Below are 23,340 nucleotides of genomic sequence, written 5' to 3'. Positions count from 1 at the left end.
CAAACATGTTCAACTACTGTGTATAATTACATTTTTATAACTAAATTATATTATTATTATTATATTTATGCATAATTAAATGCACAATTCAGTGTGTTAATGTCACCTAATGTCACTATAAGACATGTTGATTCTGAGTTGCAGATGAACTTACTCAATTGTGCATATATTTTAGATAAACACATAGCTAAAGCAGTTCCTGACATTTCCATATCACTTTGTTTTGCATGATTTCACAACCTGCACTTAAAAAAAAATCTGTTAATTATCTGTTCCATATTTTGTGATTCACAAGTGTTTTCTGTTTATTTACGGTTGTGAATTATATTATGGGATGTTGATCTCAGCTCGGTTGATTTTTGATGTCGAAATTTCAACTTTAACAAAGTGACTTTTATTGACATGTTAGCAGTTTAAAATAACCTAATGTAAATGAAAAAGTATATAGAGAAATAAGTCTGTAAAATAACAAAAAATGTAGCTTGTTTGTTACAAGGTTTCTGTCCCATTATATAAAACCCCAACCCAGATGATATAGCCCATTAAACTATTAAAAATGTGAGTAAAAGCCACTTTTTCAAACTTTAAAGTTGTTGGAAGACAGATCAAGGTCCCATAAAACAATTCAAAACATAAAAAGAATGCTTTGCATAAGATGGGCATGAAACTAGTCCTAAACATAGAAGTGGTTTGAGAATAAAAACCTGACAAATGTTTTGAAAACATTTGAACAATGTCTTTAGACGAGGCGATCATAGTAAATCTAGAGACGGGGTGCAAAAACTTTTTCTTTTAATAAGGGCCAAAAACAAACTGTGGTGAGTAGGGTGGGGCTGAGAGCTGTGACGGCGTACGAGACGGGTGGCATGAATGAGATAATCAGAGACACCAAGATGCATCACCTGCCCTGGAAGCTTAAATGAGAAGAGACGCCAGAGCTAGACGAGAGAGTTTTATTTTTCATTAAAAATTATTTAAAAGTTTGTCGGTTCTCAGCCTCCTTATTCCCGTTGGCCAGGCAGTCATCTAACTTTATTACACCAACCTTGATTGAGGCTAGTGGGCTGAAGGTAAATATAGTTATGGTCAATTTTCTAATTTATTTAGTGAAGTTTCACAAACTAAAGCTGCGGTCACACTGGGCTTTTCCTCCAATGGCCTTTTATTCATACGCACGCAAATGCGTCAGACCGGAAACGCGGGGTCATGCATCAAATCGCATCACTTGACTGTGTGAGACTAACTGAGGATCAAAAATGACCTCTCTGGACAGAAATTTAAAACATAGAGCAATCGCTCGCTTTTTTAATGCCTAATAATATTGTTTATTCCTGCCCCTTTTCGCAGCGCCACACGACAGAATTTCGCACACACAAACTCTTGTGTGACCTTAGCTTAATTTCGAGAGGAGCACGTGATATGATTGATCGCCGCTGGCCTCTCATCTGTAATCATTAGTAAGGCAACCAGATTAATCTAAACTCACTAGAAGTAGCCTGTCTAAAACTACTCCCTATCTTTGTTTTCTGAAGAAACCCCCCATCCACCCCATCCACCCTGCTATTATTATCAAGCAATATCTAAGTGTGAAGTCTTAAAATAATATTTAAAAATAACTGGAAAGCATTGCTTTATATTAACCATACAGCATTTTAAAAAAACATTTTATAATGAACTTATTACAGTAAAAACATAAACACATCTCATTTATAACATAATGCAGTTACACTAGTTTTTGCTTTGATTTGCTCATCTATGTTTTTTGGCATTGTCTTCTATTCATCTGTAACGTGAAGTGACGTTGAGAACAGAGGTGCGGATCCAAATGCAGAGTCTTTATTGAACAGAGAATGTTCAGGCAAGCAACGGTCAACACAGGAGCAAACAGATGTAAAAGGGCAATTCAGAGTCATAGTCAAAATAACAGGCAGATGGTCAAAAAAGGCAGGCAGCATACAACGAAAACAAACACAACATAGCGAGGGTCAAAAACAAAGCAAGACAAAGGAAAACACGTTGTAATGTTCACTCACAGTTCAACATAACTAAGCAAAGTCTGTGTGTTTGTGTTCTGCGTATATAGCCCTGAAATCAGTCCATGAGCAGCTTCAGCTTTGTGTTTGCCATCAGTCAGGATCAGGAACCGGTGTGAGTGTGTGTGTGATGCATGACTGGAATTGTAGTTCATAAATGGCAAATTTGTAGTTCTATGTGATCTGTGTTTACCAGTGATCTCTCCACAGGTTGGATCGCTGGTGACCATGACACCGTCGAGTGACATTGTTTACATTTTTAAAAATCGGATTCATTTACATTTAATTGAAACATTTGATTTTAGTTAGCTTTTTTTGTAGTTCAGCAATAAAACAAACAAAAAACGTTACATCGAATTAGAAATGCGTTCTCGTTTAAAGGCATTCGCCCCAACCCTCTCCATCCTTTTCACTTTCTTCTCAGATGGGATGGTGGGCCAAATCAAAGGTTACAATTAGCCAACTTTGTCCTGAAGGCCCGACTCTGGGCATCTCTGATCTAGAATAACTGACAACAGTCTTTTGAATTATTCGAAAATAATGTACACGCCAAGGTGTAATGGTCATTCTGATTCCACCGAGATAAAATCAGCTGTGTATTGTTTGCAAAAAATTGAACGGTACATCGTAGATTGTTTCTCACTTACCGCATGGCATGCTGGACGCTGCTGAGATGCTGATAGATGAGCTGAGCCTCCAGATCTGGGTCCAGTGGGTCGTACCATTCCTGCAGAGTCACTCCATGTCGGGTTTTATCACAGCCGGGGTCTACGAACAAAGAGTTCAGTCAGTAAAGACACTTTTTTTTAAAGTGCAAAAGTGGCTGCCCCCATTTTGAGCACTCTACATTACACCACTTAAAATCGTAAACCAACCAATTATTGGGATAATCATAATATTACAAACTTCAAATCAACTAATTATATCAACATCACATGTGCCAAAACCAGATTTACCAGGTTAAATGTGCCAATCTGAAAAAGTATATATACACTCAAATTATTTTTGCTGCTTCTTCAAACTACTTATTGAAAATGAGCTGAATCGACACAATTCCTGAGGCTTTTTTGGATATCCTAATTGTTTTATATATGTATAATCCACTTAAATTTAATAGTTAATACATTTAATAATAGTTACGTTTTGTAATTAATCATGATTAATAATAAAAAAAGTGTGATTAATTATGTTAATTTTTTTAATTATTTGACAGCCCTAATAAAAAATATCTCTTTAATAAATCAGTTTTGTTTAAACACACAACATTTATTGCCTAAATTTTCCGAGAAAGGATATTAAAATGGGGTGTACACATTTATGATGAGCACTGTACATTTAAAATACATTAAAATAGGAATATCATTTTAAATTATATTAAAATTGTGCTGTATATATATATATATATATATATATATATATATATATATATATATATATATATATATATATATATATAATATAAATGCAGCCTACAGAAAAAAACATTAGCTCAATACTAGCTAAAACACAGTGTAATATTTTGCAGTACCTGATTTCTCCTTCTGATGGCAGCAGCTCCATCTGTCTGCTTTGTAGATGCCGGGATGAAAGCAGCTCATAGTGTTTGTGTTGTGACTGCAGGCTTTTCTGAGAGCCGACAGCCAGTGATTCAACTCATTTACACTCTGCAGACAAAGAGTTTTAAACAATGAAACATCAAATAAGCCTTTTTAGCTTTTTCAGGCCCCATTCTTACAGTCTCGCCAAACAACAAACAAGTGTCTGAGAATCAGTGCCTATGAAAAGCCTCATTGAGGATTTGTTTGTATATGAAGTGAAGCACTAACTTTGCAGTCGAGGTATAGGGTCTCCTGCTGGCCTGAGTCTTCACTGGAGATGATCTGCATGACGTTGGCACTGCCGAAACACTTCTCCTCCACCTTCTCTACCGCACGGATCTTTGGCAGGGAAATAGATGAGCTCTTCTATAGAGTCAAAGACCAAACGCCTGATTAATATAGCTTTAAGGGTTTTAATCAACATAATATACAATATTTTTAATTATTAAAAATATATATACAGTTGAGGTCAGAATTATTGGCCACCTTTTGATTTTCTTTTTCCTTTTTTTGAATAATTCCCAAATGATGTATTACAGAGCAATATATATATATATATATATATATATATATATATATATATATATATATTTCGATAGTCTACAGAACAAACCATCATTATACAATGACTTGCCTAATTACCGTATCCTGCCTAGTTAACCTAATTAACCTAATTAAACCTTTTAATGTAACTTTAAGCTGTATAGAAGTGTTTAATATGTGTAGTGAAATATTATTTACTGTCATCATGGCAAAGATAAAATAAATCAGTTATTAGAAATAAGTTATTAAGACTATTATGTTTAGAAATGTGTTAAAAAAAATCTCTCTCTTAAACAAAAAAAATTGGGGGGAAAAATAAACAGGGGGGCTAATAATTCTGACTTCATCTGTATATTTAATAAATAGATTCTATATAACAGGGGTGCCCAAACTCAGTCATGAAGGGCCGGTGTCCTGCAAAGTTTAATTCCAACCCTAATTAGACACACATAGGCTAGCTAATTAACCTCTTACTTTATTTCTAGAAACTTTATTTATTTATTTATTTATTTATTTATTTATTTATTTATTTATTTATTTATTTATTCTAGAAGAGTTTAGGGACCCCTGTTAAAGGATCTATATTCTAAAAATATGAATAAAATATATAATAATCACATAAATAATACTAAAACAACAGTGGTAAACACTGTCACTGTTGACAGAGCAAGGAAATTTTTACAGTATGTTTGATAATATTTTTTCTTAGAATAAATTAATAGAATAAAAGCAGTTTTTAATTTTTTAAAAACTATTTTTGGGACAAAATTATTAGCCCCTTTAAGATTTTTCGATTGTGAACAAAACAAACCATCATTATGGAATAACTTGCCTGATTACCCTAACCTGCTTAGTTCACCTTATTAACCTAGTTAAGCCTTTAAATGTCACTTTAAGCTGTATAGAAGTGTCTTGAATAATATCAAGTAAAATATTATTTACTGTCATCATGACGAAGGTAAAATAAATCAGTTATTAGAAATATATATATAAAAATATAAAAAAATTAAAACTACAGACATCTTTAAATAATACAAAAACAACAAGTCAGTTTAAAAATACATATAATCAAAAAATATTCATGGGTTTTTGTCAGTTTTAAAGAAAGAAAGTCTAGGTCTTGGACAAAAGTATACTAATAAATCTAGCCTTTAAAACAGGTATTCATAAGATACAACAGTAAATTATAGCAACGAAAAAATCCCATGACATTCATGTACAACCATATGCAAAATATCTCTCTGTATGTACTGTACATGTTAGTTGTTTCTTTGCAGCTTGTTGCTGAAAATATATATATTTGATGAAAAAAAAACAAAAAAAAAAAAAAAGCCATTACTGCTGCCCACCTTAGAGTGCAGAGTTCTGGAATAAGACAGCGTGTCCTTACTGAGCGTCACATAGTACTTCTTAAAGGGAGAAGTCATTGGCATACACTTGTCCTTGGTCCTGTGCAGGAAGAGAAAACCCTCTTTCTCCATAGTGCCGCACTGGAGGCTCATTCGTGTCTGAAGTTCAAGATCTGGATTCAAAATAAAGTAAACACAAGAAACAGCAAGATAAGTGATTATTTGAAGACTGAAGAAGCGTGATGTGTGACTTAATATACTTCCATAAAAAAGAAATACAATGAACCCTTTTCACAAGACTATTATGAAGCAATTAACGGTCTTAAAAATCTATCAAATTACAAAAAAACTAATTATCGCTTGTGGGAGGCATTTCTAATACAGCATCTAGGAGCAGGACAGTAAATTTGACCTTGTTCTCTTTTCTGGCTGCCGTTGTCAGTCTCACACTATTTGTTTTCTTTTTCTGAAAGTCTTGCCAACACCATTGTGGAGTTTTTCTTTATTCGTTTCAGCAAATTGTGATACAGGAGTTTAAAAATGATTTGTCGTACTCTCCTATTCACTGAGCTCTAAGTTTTTCCAACTATGATGACTTCCGCTACTGAGAAACCCACGAATATAAAAAGAGTCTTATAAAATGGGTCCATATCATACACTAAAATGTCATTTTATTTGGATGAAGCATGGTCCCTTTAAACTGGTGTCAATGCTCCTTATAATCATAGTGCAATATCCTTTGCAGGGCACTTACAGTATTATTAAATTGAACGTCTGACGAAATACGAAATGTTCAGGGAATGGGATTAAGAACCGCTGCCTTAAAGAGTTACCATACAACACATTTTTAAGCATGTTAACAGATTGTTCTTCCAATTTAAAAAGCACAATTAAAGCTATGTCATGAAACAGGATGTGTATGCTGGAGAGCACACCGTTTTAAAGGGGTGGTCTGCTAAGACAATTTAAACTTTAGTTGATGTGTAATGTAGCTGTGTGAACATAAACAACATCTCTGAATGTAAGACGCTCAAAGTTCAAGGGAGACATTGACTTTTACAGAGTTAGCAAAGCCTACAACGAACAAAGTTTAGGCACTACAAAAAAATACATCCAGGCTAGTGAGATCACAAACGCTTAAGATTACATGCATTCACCATGCGAACACACCCTGCACAGCAAAGGGGCGTGGCCTGTAATGTTATAGCAGAGAAAGCTAAAATGTCATTCAAACGCTGCTATTTCCACAGAGATTGTTCTGTTTCTGTATTTGGGCTTAAAAAGGACATAAAGAGAGAAGTGATTACAGTTTAATTTTAATTATGTTCCAGAGAATTATAAAAAATATACAGCATTTGACAAAGGACAGCTTCCAGAATTTCTCCCAGTTCAGTACTGGATTCGGCTAAAAACTCCTCAAAGAAGGAGCAGCTCCAACCATAATAGACGAAGCTGTGGATTGTACGGCACAACCTGTAAGTGTTTTTATTTGTTAAACTTAATCTATTACATGCACAGTTATTAGCGTTAACAGTATATCCTAGAGCTGTATGATTCTGGCTAAAATGAGAATCGCGATTCTTTTGCTTAAAATTAAGATCACGATTTTCTCACGATTCTGTAGATGTAAAATAAAGGTTATTATTAAAGGTTACGACTCGGCTATTCTTATTTTTATTTCTCAAACATATGGAAAAACAACAATAATAATATATGGAGGTCTACTGTTGGTTAAAATGCTCAATTTTGAATAGACTTAATTAGAACTATTATGTTTGAGATCAATCTGTCATTGACAACATTATTAGACCATTTTTTCTACTGGTAAAATCAGACATGTATCATTAACAGATCCCCTCTTGCATTATATTCAACATATTATAGGCTCGAGTAGTTATACTGACACTCTTACACATTTATTTCATGCACAACACTTTGTGTTTGCTTTGAAAGAAAAACATATTAAATGCTAGTCATAATCATTACTGTAAAATGCGATATGATCATTTAAATGATGTGCTCGCTTTCGGTTTCATTTTCACTGCTAAGTGCGGTTCATACTTCCCTCGCGGCTCCCAAACGATCGATTTGTGCAACAAACTGAATGTTATTTACAACTCTATTACCTGTTGTTCACAGCCTAAGCAGGTTCTGTTCACTAAAGTAGACATCAATTACATGCACGCGCCCGCCCTCTCTGTCAGCTCACGTCAAATGTGATTTTGCGGTCGCGAATACATCATGAAGATTGAAATGACAGTTTTGGGTGAAATATACCTTATAAATACAGTATGTGACACTTTTAACACCATTTTGAGGTGTCCACGTTGCTAAGCAATGTATGTAAAACAACGTGAAAACTCAAAGTATCTCACTATGCAGCCGCTTTCCCTGCATAGCGGCAGCAACATCTTAAATAACTAACTCGCAAAAGATATGTATGTGAATGTTTTATATTACTTACACATGCTTATAACCCAAATATATATGAAAGACACTTTGGCGCCTTAGAATTTATAAGGTTCTATCTGACATTTTCGTCAAAATTGAGTTATTGACATATTCTTATTAAATGACAACTTATTTACATTATGAGATGTTTTTTTACAAGCTATTTACATTTTAAAACTTTTTAGTTAAACAAACATTACACACATAGGGCTCTATTTTGACGGTCCATGCGCAGAGCGCAAAACGCAGGGCACAAACGCTTTCAGGGCGTGTCAGAACGCATTTTTGCTAATTTAAGGACGGGAAAATCCGATTTGAGCTATGGCGCTTGGTCTAAAAGTGTTGAGTTTATTTTCTTAATGAGTTATAGGTGTGTTTTGAGAATAAACCAATTAGAGTCTCATCTCCCATTCCCTTTAAGAGCCAGCTGCGTCGCCCCATAAGCGCATTTTGAAGTAAAGTAAGTTCACTTTCGCTTTTGCTCTCGTGGATAGGGAAACCTTTATGCACAGACATCAATTACCCTATAAATAATTAATTTCGTTTGTTAAGCGCAAAGATTTGTTTCAAAACTATTTCTAAATTCAGTACTAATTTCTAGCAAAACTAATAAATGAACAATAATAACGAAGTGTGGTCAAAATACTGAGTTATTTCCAAATACACCTGCCATGCCCCATATGGTCTGAAACTTTACAGGTAGACAAATCTAAGCTTGTTTTTAATAAAACAAATATAAATATGGATATAATAAATAATACTGCTAATAATAATAGCATTATACAAAAGCAAATTGAATGAACTGAAAAAGCCTCCCGAGATGAAGAAAGTAAGGCAGTGGTTTTTAAATCTTCATGTAGGTTAGAAATTAATATGTTTTTTAACATTTTATTTATTCACATTTATATCCTGTATATATATATATATATATATATATATATATATATATATATATATATATATATATATATATATATATATATATATATATATATATATATATCCTTAAGAATGCCTATGGGCGCACATTTGAGCGCAAATGCATTTGCTATTTAAACAGCGTGGCGCAACACCTCAAAATAACCCTTGTGCCGAGCTAAAAGTACCAAAAGAGTATTGCGCCGCGCCTTGCGCCACATTGCGCCGGGTGTATGATAAGGCCCATACTCTTTGCTATGAAATGCAAAAACTTTAAAGCTCAATATCTTTAAATCATTCAGAACGCAGATAGAACCTTTTAATTCCAATGTGACGACTTGACATATTTTATTTTAGAGAGCAGGCGTGATGTTCAGCTGTGTCTTCTTCACCTTCTTTCTGATTCAGGCTCAAACTGATATGGCTAACAGCTACACTGACTGACTGTATTTACACAACGGCAAAGCCTGTGCTAGTAGAGCTGTGACACTTCCTGGTGACATGGACTCAACCCGCGAATCACAGCACATTATGTTAGCTGACAAATCAGAGGCTCTCAAGGGTGGACCTTTCGGAGGAACTAGGAAATCTGACAGTCGTTTTTATATTAGCTGAGTGTCGGTATACAATTAAAGTACGATATGTGAAAAAAATAACGTGACTTTTTACAACTGAAGCATGAGCACAGATTGCTTTGCACCCCATAAACACAACCAAGCCTTAAAAATACACTCCTTTTTACATTTCTCTGCTTTTGGTCATGAGAAAGAGACAGTTTGATCAAATCATTGTGCACTATTATGAATGCAACCACTTAACTCTTTCCATACTTACATTATCAAAGCTGAAACAGCCCAAACCTTTTCAACTCAGGGGGTGAAGAAACACGGCTGACTCAGGGAGGGTTTCATGACATTTCACGTGTCTGTTCATTTTTGAGTGTACTACATAATTAAACCTGCTGCTTCAACAAGAAAATTTCAAAAGTGGAGCTCGTTTATCTAAAGACTGATGGGATCTGACAGGTAGGAATGAGTGTCCAGCCATGCACAGGGATCCACTCAATTTTTCATCAACTGACTAATTTCGGGCAGCTCACCCTCTGACTCATGGCAGTTGACCAGTCTGGTGATGAAGTCTTTGAGCTGGGTGATGCCTTGCTGAATGGCAGGCTGCAAACGCACCATCCACGGCTCTTTAGAGCAGCAGGCCAGAGTGTCCATGTTCCCAATGGTCTGCACGGCCTGAGGAAACACACATGAGGCGGTCAAAGGGAATATGGTAACCTTAATGGAGTCTGTAATGCAGTGTTTTCCTACCCTGTTCCTGAGGCACACCAACAGTACATATTTTGAATGTCTCCCTTATCTGACCCATGAACTTCAGGTTTTAGAGTCTCTTCTTATGTTCTGATGATGAGTTGATTCTGGTGTGTTTGATTGGGGAGAGGTTGAAAATGTGTACTGTGGGTGTACCCTCAGAAACAGGGTAGGGAAACACTGCTATAATGGATGGAGGTCATAATCTATGATGAAAGTGTGACCTACATAAATAGTGGTTGTTTTTACAACATATTATCATCTGTTATCCTCTTTTGTTTTGTGAATAGCTTGTAATGAAACTTTGAATGTGCCATAGAATGAAAATCTGACTGTATCTAGGCACAGCTAAATAATAAGAGCTCAGGACATGCAAATGACATACTTTGATCCTCAAATACAACTATATAATGAAGTATGAAACTTATCTGTTACCAGGATTCACAACAACAATGGTTTTCGGGAACAATTTGTCATACTTTGGCAAGTAGCAGGAGTGTACGGCTGGTACGGGCATCGGCATGTTTCTCTCGTAGGTGAAATAGTTTTGGAGACATGATGGCAGGTGAGATGAACCGCAGACACAGGAAGCTGGTTACAGCAATGAACTTCACCTTCTGAGGAAAGAAAAATACAAGAAGATTAAGTGTAATTCCTGCACGCCTTCAACCAACCACTAACTAGATTTCTAAATGGCGGATGACATGAACTAGTGGGTTGTCTGCTGTCATCTTTAAGGTGTGTTTTTGTGTTTCAGTAGGCGTGGCTTTAAACTGCAGGGGAGGGACTGTATTTTAAAGATATCATGCTAACCAAATCAAATCAGGCCTTTATTTGTCACATACACTTTTGCATAGTGAAATTGAACCCTCCTCCCCCCAAACCGTACACAAACATCACAATTATCAGGGGAAGACAGGTCACAGGAGGTAGCATTTAGAAAGGCAAGTTAGATACATCAGAAACGCAAAAAAAAAAACACCCTCTAACCTTGCTCTTGATTAGAGCAAAGTGAGACAGGGAGAAAAACAGCCCAATTCAGCACAAGAAAGCACACGGACAATACACAACGTTGACAAATGGGATGGGAACAGGGGATATGGATGTCGTCCGATGAGGGCTGGCAGCCGCCTGGTCCTGCAGCCATGGAGGCGCCGGTCGCAGACCGCCTACCCCCTCCAGTGGGTGAAAGCACACAAAAGCTTTTGGATGAGGGGATCGGTGATTGTTTATCTGTGGTTGTGAGTGTGTGTAAGCCTGTAGAGTCCAACAGGTGTCCTTGACAGGGAGCAGGAATTTCAACCGGTTATCATTTTGGCAGATCACATACTGGTTAACCAAACTCTTCAAAAACATGGATTTATTTATGAATCAAAAAACAGTAAATTTTTTTAAAGATCTGTTTGATTCAATCAAACCTATGTTTTTATTTGCAGAATATAAAACATGATATTTTGAAGAATTTATTTTTGTTTGTTTTTTTGAAAGCGAATGGGCTCAACAGCAACACTGATAAGACTCGACCGACTTTTACTGTACAAACCAAAAACAGGATTAAAAAAATGCAGATGCAGGAAACTCCTACAAGATTTACAACATGAGCTGTGAGCAAATGATGACAGAATTTGTTTTTAGGGTTGTTGTGAACTGTCCCTTTAATGTCTACATTTAAAATGGTGCACAAAAGACCCACAATTGAGAAAAAAAACACTATTGAGTTTGCATAAATTGATTTCCTTCACTGTAAGCCCAAACTATACTTAAATTTTAATGCAACGGTTTTTGCAACCGTTACACAAAGATATACTTTGACAACGTGGGCATACAATGCTCACACATGCTTTGAATTATTGTGCACTACCAAGTTTGTCCACAAGGTGTCAACAACGCCATTGTTTCACAGTCTGAAACTAATCAAAAGAACAACAAACTATTGAACAGGACAAAAAGCAATAAATACTCATGTTGATGAGCACTTGTGTGAGGAGTTTAAAACAAGTCCTAAACTCTATATTATTTTCACTAAGAGAAAAAAGTCTGTACAATAACAGAAAATGCACTGGCAGTAGGGTGTACAAGGTTTTTGTAGCATAAAATACAACACCAACTCAGACAACATATCACCTTAAACTATTAAAATAGTCACATTTTCGAACTTTTCAAGGTTGAAAGTTGGAAGAAGGATCAAGCTCCCATAATGCAATTCAAAAGCATATATAAACAGGGAAAAAAATAAACGAATAATAACATGAATCACAATTTTTCTTACAGAGCACTGTGAAAATGACAGGTTTTACAGGTCTTAAGAAGAAAGAATGTCTGTGAAAATGAAGGTAACTGACCCGGTACTCTGGGTCTGGGAAGCGCTCCTGCACTCGCAGGTAGAGCTGATGGAAAACCTGGCAGATGAGCAGCGGGCAGTAGGATGCAGACTGTAGGATGGAGGTGAGAAGCTCGGACAGGTATGACTGAAGGAGGCTGGAGCTCTGCTGAATAACATCAGATTCTGTCTGCTGACGGTGCAAACCTGCACACCTATAATACCACAACAACAAAGCATTATATTGGAAACATTTGGCATTGCGATATTTTGTTTTGATGCGATATGCAGTTGAAGTGAGCATTATTAGCCTTCCTGAATTATTAGCCCTCCTGTGTATTTTTCCTTTAATTTCTTTTTCAACACATTTCTAAACAATAGTTTTAATAACTCATTTCTAATAACTCCTTCCATGATGACAGTAAATTATATTTTACTAGATGTTTTTCAAGATACTATTTAGCTTAAAGTGACATTAAGGGCCCTACCATACACGGCCGGTGTCCCTGCAGGGTTTAGCTCCAACTTGCCTTAACACACCTGCCTGGATGTTTCAAGTATACCTAGCAAGACCTTGATTAGCTTGTTCAGGTGTGTTTGATTAGGGTTGGAGCTAAAATGTGCAGGACACCGGCCCTTCAGGAACAAGTTTGGTGACCACTGCGCTACGCTGTTTAAATAGCAAATGCATTTGCGCTCAGATGTGCGCCCATAGGCGTTCTGGTCTAAAAAGGAAGGCGTTCTGAGGTGGACCGCTGGCGCGTGGCTATTTTGAGAATCTATAATAGATTTTTCATTAGACCAAAACAAACCCGGTCTAAACTCCAGCGCAGAGTTGCGCCTCGCTTACACACTACTTGATACGCACATAGAGCAATAGGCAAATATCTTTACATATGAAAAAAATTCAATATTAAGGAAATATATAGGATATAATAAGAATAGATATAGGATATAAATATAAAATAATTAAAATATTTCAAAACCAATTATTTTCTAGCCTACATAAATATGAAAAATCACTGCTTTTATGTCTTCATCTCGGGAGGCTTTTTCAGTTCATTCATAACAATTTGCTTTTGTATAATGGTATTATTATTAGCAGTATTATTTATTATATCCATATTTATATTTGTTTTATTAAAAACAAGCTTAGATTTGCCCACCTGTCAGGTTTTAGACCATATGGGGCACAGCATGTGTTTTAGGATATAACTCAGGTTTTTGAACACACTTCGTTATTGTTGTTCATTTATTCATTTGCTGGAAATTAGAACTGAATTTAGAAAAAGTTTTGAAACAAATATTTGCGCTTAACAAACTAAATTAATTATTTATAGACAAATTGATGTCTGTGCGTAAAGGTTTCCCTTTTCAAGAGCGAAAGTGATCCATTATCTCTCATTCTCACGCAGTAGATGCTCTGTTTAACAGTTTTCTGTTAAAAAACTGTTAACTGTTTGCTAGTAAAATGCTCAGTTTTTCCACATACACTTACTTTATGTCCTGTAAATAGCGAATGCGCTTATGGCGCAACGCAGCTGGCTCTTAAAGGGAATAGGAGATGAGACTCTAATTGGTTTATTCTCAAAACACACCTATAACTCATTAAGAAAATAAACTCAACCATTTTAGACCATGCGCCACGGCGCAAAGCGGATTTTCCCGTCCTTAAATTAGCAAAAATGTGCTCTGACACGCCCTGAAAGCATTTGCACCTTGCGTTTTGCGCTCTGCGCATGGACCGTCAAAATAGAGCTCTAAAGGCTTAACTACTGTAGGTTAATTATATTAACTAAGCAAGTTGGGGTAATTAGGGAAGATATTTTGTTACCGTGGTAAGTTCAATAGACAGTCAAAAAATATATATTGCTTTAGGGGGCTAATAATATTGACCTTAAAATGTTTTTAAAAAAAATAAAAACCGCTTTCATTCTAGCCAAAACAAAACCAATAAGACTTTCTCCAGAAGGAAAAATATTTTCAAAAATACTGTGAAAAATTCCTTGCTCTATTAAACATCATCTGGAATATTTTCAAAAAAGAAACAATAATTCACAGAAGGGCTAATAATTTTGACTTTAACTGTATATTGCGATGTGAAAATAATGTTTCCATATGAGTTATAGCTCTATTTGAAAATATTTCAATAATTTAGATTGACTGGGGATGATCAAGTCTTTTTCTATGCAGTTCATCTGCATTAAATATAATAAATTACAATCATATATAAATACAAATAAAACTGAAAAAAACAGTGCCTTGTGGTTTTCTGGAGAGTCTAACAGTATTCAAATACAAAAATGTAACAATTAAACGTAAAATAACATGGTCATGATTGTAATCATTTTATACAATAATATAAAAAAAATATTTCTTGTATTTTAATGTTTAATAAATAATCTAATCATGCAATGTGACTATTGCGGATACACACATTGCCATATTGATGCTCAAACGATGTATTGTTCAGCCCTAATGTACTCTTTCAAACTTTAAAGTCATATTTTGGTTGTCTTACCCTGCTTCTTTCAGTTCTACTTTACTGGGGTCCAGTTCTACGTATTTCTTCTCTTCAAAGATTCGGTTTATTATGGGCCCCAGAAGCCGGTGCAGATACTGCATCCCAGCCACCTGCCGGGAGAAAATGAAAACAAAGGTGCCTTTGTTTAATATTGCCCATAATCACATTAGGAAAACTGCTGGAATAAAATATAATAAAACAGCAGGAAGTTTAAACCAGTGTAGACTGTTAAATGTAGCATGAAACACAAATTAACCACATTCCCTTTGTTAATGCATGTTCCTGCTCTTATTAGTTGTGATGTGTGTATGTTTATCATGTTGATCTTTTTTCAAAATGATAGATGGTCCCTTTGACAATTTTATGCTAGAAGAAATATCAATTAGATTTCATTCTTCAAATCGAAAAGCTTTGATATACATCTGTATGCTGCACATCTGGTAAAACCTGATCACATTAAAAGGGGTTAATTATGTTGTTAGGGTCCCAATGTTAAAGCAAGTACAAAAAAAAAAAAAAAAAACATTTTTCCCCCAGCTGCCGAAAAAAATGTAAACATAACAGCTGTTAAATTACAGAAATTTACTGTAAACTAATGGCCATACTTTCTTACATTTTAATTTTCAGTACATTTCTGTAATTTACCATCTGTTATTTTACAATAAATATCTGTAATTTAATTACCACTATTTTACGGTAAATTTCTGTAATTTAATGTCTGTTATTTTATAGTAAATTTCTGTAATTTCATGTCTGTTATTTTACGGTAAATTTCTGTAATTTAACGTCTGTTATTTTATGGTAAATTTCTGTGATTTCATGTCTGTTATTTTACGGTAAATTTCTGTAATTTAACGTCTGTTATTTTATGGTAAATTTCTGTGATTTCATGTCTGTTATTTTACGGTAAATTTCTGTAATTTAATGACTGTTATTTTACAAAAAAATTATGTAATTTAACCTCTGTTATTTTACTGTAAATTTCTCTAATTTAAAGAATCTCTCTGTAATTTAAAATCTCTCCAACACAGCACCAGTGTGCAGCATCCACTTTGACGATGCGACTGCAACCACATGACAACGGCGCCAGGGCGCTCACCACACGCCAGCTATTGGTGGAGTGGAGAGACAGTGATACAGCCAATTCAGTGGATCAGGATGATTGGGAGGCCATGATCTGTAAGGGCTGATGGAGGGAGTTTGGCCAGGACACCGGGGTTATACCCCTACTCTTTACTAGAAGTACCATGGGATTTTTAATGACCACAGAAAGTCAGGACCTCGGTTTACCGTCTAATCCGAAAGCACGATGACTTTCACGAACATTTATGATCGTCAGAAGTGATGGATCTATTCAGCAAAAAATTTGACGGTGTCACTGCATCCCAAACGAATGAAAATTATACAAAACAATATAACTAAAGCAATCTCCACTCTACGGTTTGAGAGCACTTCTCTTCTGTTTAACTGAACAGTCGCAACATAAATGACGTCAGCGTTCTCGGGCTCGGAAGGCAAAAAATACAATGTGAGTGTGGGCAGAGGGGCAGAGGGACAACCATGCCTAGTATGAGTACACTCTTAGTGAGACAATCTATTACTTTAAACTTTTTTTTCAAACTTTTAAAAGTTAAAAGTTGTTGGAAGAAAAATCAAGGCCCCATAAAATCATTCAAAAGCATAAATCAACAGGAAAAATCAAAATGTAATTCCAAAAGCATGGAAAACTGCTAATTTGCGGATGTTTTTTACAGTGTGATTCTGTCAACTGACCAATCAAAGCCCATTACAGATTTCCATTTTTAGGAGAACAGGAACAGTGGTGTCAAGGTAAAATATGTTTTTTAAAAATGTGATTTTTTATTATTTTTTTACATAGCATGAACACGTTAAAGAGCCCCCTTATAAACACAATCTTTACACTTGCAGATTAATATTTACCTTCAAAAAGGATTCCATAGACTTAGATGCTAATGAATTACTGCGGAAGAGTGTGTTGGGTTCAGCTAAAGGATAAATGAAAACAAAACGTAGCATTATTAGCATCATAGCGCAAGTAATTGAGAAATAAATACAAAAAGAAAAACAATATTTCACACACATATACATTAGAGATCTTTGCTTACTAGTCTTGTCCAGCTCCAGTTTGAACAGAACGTCCAAGAACTCCTTGACAAGCCCTTGACCCAAAAACAGCTTCACTAGATTATTAGCTACTTCCTGTCTGCTCTCCGCTGTAGTGGTCTCATCAATCAGCATGATGAAATCAGGCCAGTTTCCCTATAATTAACAGTCATTATGATCACAAATGAGGTTATGCTTACACAATTAAGCTTCTAATATATAATGCAACACTGTGAGCTAAAACCATTAGCTCAAGCAAGTAGGCCTGCACAATATATCGTTTCAGCATCGATATTACAATGTGTGAATCCACAATTGTCACATCACAGGATCTGTAATGCAGAGTCAGGATTATAGTTGTGGAGCCATTTCAGTTTAACCATAAAAAGTTAAAGTTTACAGATTATGTGTGTTTTTAAGGCCTGTGACAGTATGTAAACTTTAAAGCTTTTGAGAGTTACAGTGAATTGTTACATTTTTAGTTTTAATAAATGTTAATAGTATTTACTTATTTATACAATGTAGTCTATACAGTTTTGTTGTACAATTGATTGTTTTATTTCTGTACCTGAATATTGTTAGGGCCCTATCATACACCTGATGCAATAAGGCGTGATTTGTTGTAGTTTTCAGACCAGCGCAACTGTCATTTTCACATTTTGCACCACGTTTTTTAAATAGCTAATCCATTTGCGCCACTTTGTGGACTCATGGGTGTGCTGGTCCGAAAAGAAGGTGTGGTAATGTGCATTGTTGGCGTGCTGCTATTTTGAGGAACTGAAATAGGCTGTGCCATTGACCAATTGAAAGCTGCTTTAAAGTCTAGCGCAGTGTGTTAGTTATGAGCCTATGCACGTCCACACACTTAAACATTGCTTAATACAAACAATATGAACAGCATTACACATATATCTTTACTTATGAAAAAAAAGGATTAAAATGTTAAAAAAATATTATTTTCTTCATAAATATAAAAACCACTGCCTCCATGCCTTATCTCGGGTGGCTTTTTTCAGTTTATTTATGACAATTTGCATTTGTATAATGTTTTTATTATTAGTAGTATTATTTATTATATACATATTTTTATTTGTTTTAATAAAAACAAGTTTAGGTTGTCTATCTGTCGGGTTTTGGAAATGTATACATCACCATATTGCTGGAAATTAGAACTGAATTTAGAAATAGTTTTGAAACAAATGTTTGCGCTTAACAAATAAAATTAAATAAGTAGGCTAATGGATGTTTTTAGCGGAGTGAGTTTCCACCGTTTCCTTACTCTATGAAAGTAAAGGAGTAAAGAGTAAAAGTAAAGAGAAAGTAAAGAGGCCGAATGGAGGAGGCTCGTTCATTTTCCTCACTGCAGATGGTCTGTTTAATTGCTTTCTCGCTAGTGAAGTGTTCAGTTTACAAAGTACGCCATGTAAATAACAAATACACCACAGTGTGACGCATCTTATATTTAAAGGGAATGGGAGATGAGACTGATCGGTTTAATGCACGTTTTGCCTTAGAATAGCAAAAGTGGATTTAGACACGCCCTTAATGCTCTTGCGCCCTGCGCTTCAGACTTTGCGCTTAGATCGTTAAAATAGAGCCCTTAATCTCCTTCACTGTATTTATCTATATTTTTATTTTGGTTATTGTATTTGGTGCAATCTAAAAGTGTTAATTCTTTCCAAATAGAGCAATTTAAGTTATCTGCTGAAATCAGAATACAAATTATAGAAAATCTAAATATGGCAATGAAAGTTTTTTCATAATATTGTGCAGCCCTACAAGCAAACATACTAAAATGTTCTGTTGTGCAACAATTTGAAAAGACAGTTCACCCAAAAACATTTATTCGGTCACTAATAATTTTACGCTTGTGTTGTTCAAAACCTGTATGACACAAAAGTACAGAAACAAGCAGCCAGAAAAATACACCGTCAAAAATAAAAGTACAACTGGGAAGGTACCAATTCAAAACGCCACTTTTAGATAATGATGTGTACAATTTACATTGCTAATTCGCTAATACCATGCTTGGCATAAATGAGTACACCTCCTTTTGAAAATTAATATTTCTATCCTCTTCTCATTGAATTTGGACAATATATTTTGGTGCATTTAAACAAAAATGACTAATTAAACAGTTATATTGATTAAATTACGAATGTGGTCAACATTTTGGTTCCCTTGATTTTTACAATTAATTAAAGGGCATCTATGATGAAAATCATCTTTTGTAAGCTGTTGTGGACAGAACTGTGTGTAGGTATAGTGCGTCCAAAGTCATACTGGAGTGATAGAAACACAATAAATGTCTTCTTCTTTTTTTTTTTTTTTTTACATTTCCTGACGTTAAAATAGGATCCAAATCCCTCCTGTTTTGAGGGCCAACACAATGTGATGTAGGAGTGCTGTCAGTACAATTATAAAAGAAGACGCTTCAATCCCGGTTTGTGGACATTAAATCAGTTTACTTTGTACATTAACGTAAGGGATGTCCATACTGCAGTGTATATTAACATGTATCCTGTAACATTTGCCATGCAAAAACAGTGCCAAGTTAAACCTATGTATGCATGCGTGTGTGTGCCCGCAAACTTTATAAGGACATTGTTTGTGTCTCATTATTACAGAAAGGCTTAAATTAAATCCACAACAAATACATCAAATAACCATTGGGAAAGTTCGGACTGTAGTAAGGGAGATCTGCGTCATTCTTGTCTGTCAATGTGCTGTTTATCTACGTGTGATGCAGCAGGTGAAGGCTACACCCGTTACAGCAATAGGAAAGGAGATATCTATGACTCTGATGCAAGTGAGAACAGTGGGCGAGGAGAACTAGCTTATTTGCATTAAAGGCACAGGCAACAAAAACAGCTACAATGTCCTAACAGCTCAAATTTCCCACATTCTGAAAGGTATAATAAATAATCTGATGGAAGTTTTGAGCTGAAACTTTACAGACATATTCTGGAGACACAAAAGACGTATCTTAAATTTTGAAAAAGGGGTAAAATAGGTGCCCTTTAAAATGTTTATTTAATATTATATATGGTATTTAACATATTCAATAGGGTGTCCGGATTTTTGCACCATAATCTTCAATTATTTTGTTAGATTAGTTCCAAATTTGGCTTTGGTATTTACTAATGTAATGTATATACACAAATCCTAGTAGGGATAGACATGATTTTTGCTGCTTGTTCAAACTAAGCATTTAAAATGAGCTGAAACAACACAATTCTGTAGATATTATTGGGAAACCTAATTGTTTTCTGTCCAATCCACCTAAATTTGTTACGTTAACTTAACGGATTTGTGTTTACACAACATGACTGAATTATGGAATGTGTGAAACCCAGCATGTTTTACAGTGTGTGTTTGTTTTGCTGCTTGCAAATATCAACATCATTTGGCAAAATTCACTTAATGTCCCATTATTAACCCTTAAAAATGTACCACCATGACAGAATTGTATTGTAATTTCTGAGGGTGTACAGAATTACGCTTTCTATGCTCCACAGCATAACAACAAACCATAAGAATGTTATGAGATTGTTATTTTTAGGTGAACTGTCCCTTTAACACAAGCAGGCATGAGTAGAGAATTCACCACATGCATACAAATGAGATCAGATAACAATGAGTAGTGCATTTCGCAATCCGTGCACCAAATTATGCCTTGTTATCTTGTTCCGTGGAATATGCCTTGTGAATTTAGGAGATAATACAGAGGCATATTCCCTGAGATAAGGCTCAGTCCAAATGGCATCAGACTCACGTTGAGCTGAGAGCCGACCGACTGGCTGAGTAGCTCAGTGAGTGGCTTGTAATGGCTGGATGGCAACACAACCTCGTCTCGAAGCCGGAGATGCAGCCTCAGGGAGCCCAGAGTACCTCTACGAGAGAAGAACAGAATTGCAACAATGTTGCAGCAGTACACTGTAAAACCTTCCAATAATGTTACTTATAACCAGATGGTATTGCATGAGAAATGAGTAATGGAACAAATGCTGAATAAAAATCCCTTAATTTGCAAAAAAATAAAAAATAAAAGTTTTTACACTCACTTGGAGAGTTTTAGGACTTCAAGTACAAATGAATTAAACCTAAACAAGTGTTAGCTCACATTGGTAGTTTTGTGTTGAACAGTTCATCTGTGCATGTCACCAAAAATAAATAAATAAATAAATAGTTTGCCATTGTAATCTAAAATTCATTCATTCATTCATTTTCTTGTCTGCATAGTCCCTTTATTAATCCGGGGTAGCCACAGCGGAATGCACTGCCAACTTATCAAGCAAATTTTTACGCAGCGGACGCCCTTCCAGCCGCAACCCATCTCAGGGAAACATCCACACAAAATTCACACACACACTCATACACTACGGACAATTTAGCCAACCCAATTCACCTGTACCGCATGTCTTTGGACTGTGGGGGAAACCCACGCGAAGGCAGGGGGAACATGCAAACTCCTCACAGAAACGCCAACTGAGCTGAGGTTCGACCCAGCAACCACCTTGCTGTGAGGCGTCAGCACAACCTACTGCGCCACTGCCTCGCCTGTAATCTAAAATTAAAATCTGAAAACTGAAAACTGTTTTCAGTTAAATACTCAGGTTACGTATGATCGTATGTAAGCCCAGGTCAGATCACATGATTTTTATTGCCAGCTACAAAAGTCACTATGTCAGATTTTTTCTTGATAAAATCTTGACTTGTCATGGGTAACAAATGTGCAAGACTACGTTGCGTCACGATCAATCATCCTGTGACATCTACGACGAGCGTGCTGCTGCAACGGAAATGCTTCAACAAGCTGCATTTCTCCACCCAAACTGTCACAAGTGTTGCTATAAACAATATTTCTTATCTCAATTTTAATTAAAAAAATATTACAATCTCAGTAAACACTGATGCTTGCTGTCAACTAAGCTACGTTATTTAAGGGCGTTCGTTACGACATTGATAGGATCTGCTGTTGTCAAAGTTATGTTTCTTTTGTTTTATAATGTGAATTTTTTTATTAGAAATCTAAATGTATATTTTCCTGTCAGGGTTGCTTAAATAATACTCCCTTGTCTGAAACTGCCAGAGAAAATTAAAGCACATCAGCACAGAGGGAAAATCAGATGCTCAAGACATAGGGCCCTATCATACACCTGGCGCAACACGGTTGCGACGCAATTGTTGTTTGCTAGTTTGGCGCAAGAGTGTTGAACTGTTTAAATGGCAAATGCATTTGTGCCCATATGTGAGCTCATAGGCGTTCTGGTCTAAAAAAGGAGGCGTGCTGAGGCGCATTGCTGGTGTGTTGCTATTTTGAGAAACTATAAGAGATTGTTCAATAGACCAGAACAAAGCCGGTCTAAAGTCCAGCGCAGAGGGCGTTAGTTGTGCACTTAGCTTACACACTGCTTAATACAGACAGGATGTACAGCAATACTCAAATATCTTTACATATGAAAAAGAATTAAAACATTAAGGATATATATAAGATATATAAGGATATGTGTCTTTAAGACAATATGTTCTTTGTAACACTAATGAAGATGCTTTAATTAAAAGTATATTCACTCTAATGTCTGAAGCTAAAAGCATGAAACAGTTCTGTTCTGAAAATGTACAAAAATAGGTTTAGAATGACATGAGGATGTGAAAATAATGAATTTTTCATTTCTGTGGTGAACTAACCCTTTGACCTGTCTATCCGCATAATAAAACATTACTCACAAGTGGAAAAAACACACAGAGAATCTTTTTCCAGGAAGTAAAACGCTGCATGTCAGGCAAACAATATTACACAGAATGACTCCATTAAGGACACTTTTCTGTTCAGTGATACATAAAAAGCCAAACAGAACATGTTATTACTGTGAATGTGGGTGGCTGTATTTTCTAACTGTGTCATGATGGAACAGAAAATGAGTACGGTGTGATAGCCCAACTGAAAAACAAGCATTTGGAAACGATTTGGCTTTAAAATTATGAAGTAAAAAAAGCGGTTTTATGTTGCTCACAGCTGTACAATCCAGATACAACCTGCTCACAAACCTACTGCCCACACAGGCATCAACCAAACCTGCATAAAATTCACAGATGACTTGATTTGAAAGACTCTGTAAGCAGAACACTACAAATAAAACCACAAAAAACATACACAG

General features: G+C 35.6%; 1 protein-coding gene across 3 annotated transcripts in view; it reads right to left on the bottom strand.

Moving 5' to 3' along the window:
* The window catches only part of rasa4 (RAS p21 protein activator 4), a 104,354-nt gene that overhangs the window by 4,019 nt on the left and 76,995 nt on the right, over window positions 1–23,340 (bottom strand). Inside the window, exons 9-20 of one of the 3 annotated variants that reach the window (XR_012406038.1) lie at window positions 20,955–21,072; window positions 17,182–17,335; window positions 16,997–17,061; window positions 15,053–15,165; window positions 12,554–12,746; window positions 10,691–10,828; window positions 9,992–10,136; window positions 5,524–5,696; window positions 3,860–3,997; window positions 3,562–3,697; window positions 1,396–2,801; window positions 980–1,121 (exon numbers count right to left, since the gene is read on the bottom strand). Coding sequence is in view for 2 of the 3 variants with exons in the window: in XM_005171995.5 (XP_005172052.2) it covers window positions 2,681–2,801; window positions 3,562–3,697; window positions 3,860–3,997; window positions 5,524–5,696; window positions 9,992–10,136; window positions 10,691–10,828; window positions 12,554–12,746; window positions 15,053–15,165; window positions 16,997–17,061; window positions 17,182–17,335; window positions 20,955–21,072 (1,494 nt within the window). In the remaining variant the exon portion in view is untranslated. 3 annotated transcript variants of the gene reach the window in all.

This window comes from Danio rerio, chromosome 5, assembly GCF_049306965.1.
Source record: "Danio rerio strain Tuebingen ecotype United States chromosome 5, GRCz12tu, whole genome shotgun sequence".
Taxonomy (NCBI): domain Eukaryota; kingdom Metazoa; phylum Chordata; class Actinopteri; order Cypriniformes; family Danionidae; genus Danio; species Danio rerio.
Note: the sequence above shows the minus strand (reverse complement) of the source record. Positions and strands in the feature narration are given on the sequence as shown.